The sequence below is a fragment of the Leucopleurus acutus genome (genome assembly GCF_964270905.1).
Source record: "Leucopleurus acutus genome assembly, chromosome: X".
Taxonomy (NCBI): domain Eukaryota; kingdom Metazoa; phylum Chordata; class Mammalia; order Artiodactyla; family Delphinidae; genus Leucopleurus; species Leucopleurus acutus.
The window spans coordinates 4,360,726-4,364,400 of NC_139148.1; the positions used below are offsets into that span (position 1 = coordinate 4,360,726).

The following is a 3,675-nucleotide window of genomic DNA, read 5'->3' on the forward strand; positions in this document are numbered from 1 at the left end:
GTGTGTGACTTGTAAATGGAAATCATCGGATTAAGCAGGGTTAAACAGGGCTGTTTAAAGCAAGACTTCTCAAAGGCTTTAATATGATATGGTGAATTGTGAATCAGCAAGTGAGGAATTAAAATGAGGCTTTTGCCAAAATTATTGACCATGGGCAACTGTGTTTAGTACCTGTCTTTCAGAATATGCTTTAATCTGTTTTGTGCTGAAAATTTGGGAATCTGTGGCAGGAAGCAGGAAATGTATGAGAAATATTCTAAAAGAGATTAAATACTATTGAAAAACAACTAGCATTAATTACAGATTCCATAAAATGGCTAAATACAATATAAATAACAATAAAACAAGTTTTCCTATGTATAAAAAAAAACAAACTAATTTTAAGATATTACCTGAAAAGGCCCCACCCCAACAGCAAAATACACAAACAAAATCTAGAAATAAACTTAGTAAGAAATATGTAAAAGCTATCTAGAAAATCATAAACCTTTACTAAGGAATATAAAATTAGACTTGTAGAAACAGACAAAAGAGCATGTTCCAGGATTTAAAATATAAACATTTTAATTATGCCCATTTTCCCCAAATATATTGCAGATTTATATGACAATAAAAATCCTTAATGGATATTTTTAGGACCTTGTAAGTTTTTTGCCCAGAAGTGATCTGAAATAATTAGTAAGTGATCCAATCTGTGAAAGCTTTAAAGAATTAGTAAGAGAAAACTAAGGTCAGATAGCAAAATAGTTTATGTATAAGGAACATAGAAGATTCACACAGATGTAGCCAAGAGATACCAGAATCCCTCTTTGTGCATACTCTGTGAGCTCTATCTCCCAAATAGAGACAACATAATGGACACAGTCCCTGAAGGACAAGAGACAGAGGGTGAGGCTGAAAAAACCTTGAAGAAATAACGGCCGAAAGCTTCTCTAGTTTGACAAGAGATGTAAACCTACAAATTCAAGAAGCTGAATGAATACCAAAGAGGATAAACCCCCCCAAAATCCATGCCAAGATACATCTTAATAAACTCCTGAAAGCCAAACACAAAGAAAAATCTTGAAAGCAGCCACAAAAAACAACACCTTACCTACAGGGGGAAGAATTCAAAGACAGCAGATTTCTCATCAGAAGCCATGGAGACCCCTTGGAAGTGGCACAATATCTTTTGGATGCTGAAAAATCCTTCAGGAATGAAAGGGAAATTAAGACATTCTCAGATGAAGAATATCTAAGAGAATACATCCACAGCAAACCTACACTAAAGTGCTAAAGAAATTTTCTAAATAGAAGGGAAATGATACAAGAAGAAATACTGGAACATCACGGAGGAAAAACAACAGTATGCAAAAATTTGGATGCTTATCTTCTCCTTTTGAGTTTTCTAAATTACACTTGAGGGTTGAAGCAAAAATTAGAACATTGTCTCCTGTGGTTCTAAGTGTTTGATGAAAAAATGCACAATATAATTATAATATAAATGGGTGAAGGTAAAGAGAGATAAGACTTCTACACTTCACTAAAACTGGTAAATGGTGACATCAGTTTACTGTGATAGTTATGAATTTATAATATAATACCTGGAAAAACCCCTGAATAATTATATAGAGAGATACTCTAAAAACGCTATAGATAAACCAAAATGGGATTCCAAATAACATTCAAGCAATCCACGGGAAGGCAGAAAAAATAATATAGAAAAATGAAAAACAGAGGTAACAAAAAGGTAGCATAATTTAGCCCTAATATATAAAAAATTATATTAAATGTAAATGGTCTAAATATTCCAATTAAAAGGCAAAGATTGATATCCATTCATGTTAAATACTCTGAAAAGGCTGAGATTCTTTGGGGGCTGGGTGGCCGGGGCTAAGAGGAGGAACCCGAGCCCTGCAGAGCTCCCGGCGGCCCGGCCCCAAGGCGCTGCGGCCGTGCCGTGCGGCCCTGCCTGCGCACGCCATGAACACCATCATCTTCAACAAGCTCAGCAGCGCCGTGCTTTTTGAGGACCACGGGGCTCCGGAGCGGGAGTGGGGCGGCAGGCCCTACGGTGGCATCCTGGACAGTACGCATGCTCTCCCCGAGGTGGGCATTACGGAGGGCGCACCCCTCAAGGACAACCTGGGCCTGAGACACCGGAGGACCGGGGCCCGACAGAATGGCGGGAAGGTGAGGCACAAGTGGCAGGCCCTGCAGGACATGGTGTGGCCCCTCAAGCAGTGGCTGCACAAGCACCACAACGATCCGTACCCCACGAAGACGGAGAAGATTCTCCTGGCGCTCGGCTCACAGATGACGCTAGTGCAGGTGTCAAATTGGTTTGCTAATGCAAGACGTCAGCTTAAGAATACTGTTCGACAGCCAGATTTAAGCTGGGCCTTAAGAATAAAGTTGTACAATAAGTATGTTCAAGGAAACGCTGAGCGGCTGAGTGTAAGCAGTGATGACTCATGTTCTGAAGATGGAGAAAATCCTCCACGAAGCCCCATGAATGAAGAAGGCTATAATAATCCAGTCTACCATCCTGTGATTAAAAGTGAGAGCTCAGTCATAAAAGCTGGAGTGAGGCCAGAGTCACGGGCCAATAAGGACTACATATCGCCCCCAAAATACAAGAGCAGCTTGTTGAATCGTTACCTTAAGGACTCTTTGAGACATGTCATGGTCACATATGCTGCCATGATGGGAAAGACAAGGCAGAGAAACCATTCAGGATCTTTTAGTTCCAATGAATTTGAGGAGGAATTGGTATCTCCCTCATCGTCAGAAACCGAAGGCAATTTCGTCTATCGCCCAGACAGCTCTCAGAGGACCCAGGTATTAAGGTGGTAAAGTTACTTTTTCAAGCTGCAGCAGCCTTCTTCACCTGGTTTTCTGGCACACCTGTGGCTTTGGAGATGCCTCTGGCTTTGTCACGTGGCTGGGCTTCAGAAGAGCGCTTCGCACTCCCTCATTTTCCTGGATCCCCTTCTCTGACTACATGTTGAATTTGAGGAACCTGCCCTTTCTAGAATGATTGTGGATTTAGTTTTGCATTAAAAGCTAATGAGGCCTTAAAAAAAAAAATACTCGGAAAAAAGTAGAAATAGAGGGAAACATTCTCAACTGTATAAAAAGAAGCCATAACTACTTTCAGCTAACAGTATACGTAAAGGTGAAAAGCTGAATGTTTTCACCTAAAACAGGGAATAAGGCAAAGATGCCCAGGTTCACAACTTTTATTCAACAAAGTGCTGGAAGTTCGAGTCAGTGCAGTAAGAAAATAAAAGACATATAGATCAGAAAGGAAGAAATAAAACTGTTCTAAGACCTGACACCAAAAGCATAATTCATATAATAAATAATTGATCTTCATCAAAATTTAAAACATTGGCTCTGTTAGGAGGATGAAAAAACAAACTATAGAGTGGGAGAAAATACTTGCAAACCATATACCTGACAAAAAACTTGTGTCTAGAATATACAAAGAACCTTCAAAACACAACAGTGAAAAAGCACAGTCCAGTTAGAATATGGACAAAAGACATAAAGAGACATTTCACTGAAGAAGACATACAGGTGGCAAATAAGAATATGAAAAGATGTTCAACATTATTAGCTATTAGAGAAATTGCAAATTAAAACTACAATGAGCTATCACTCTACGCCTATCAAAATGGGTAAAATAAAAAA

At 39.3% G+C, this 3,675-nt stretch overlaps 1 protein-coding gene across 1 annotated transcript; it reads left to right on the forward strand.

Annotated features, from left to right (window-relative positions):
* Window positions 1–1,962: 1,962 nt before the first annotated feature.
* LOC309978072 (homeobox protein Mohawk-like) lies at window positions 1,963–2,835 on the forward strand (the record flags this gene model as incomplete). Its single annotated transcript, XM_082864421.1, has 1 exon — window positions 1,963–2,835. The coding sequence occupies one exon, from the start codon at window positions 1,963–1,965 to the stop codon at window positions 2,833–2,835; it is 873 nt and encodes a 290-aa protein (XP_082720547.1).
* Window positions 2,836–3,675: the final 840 nt, after the last annotated feature.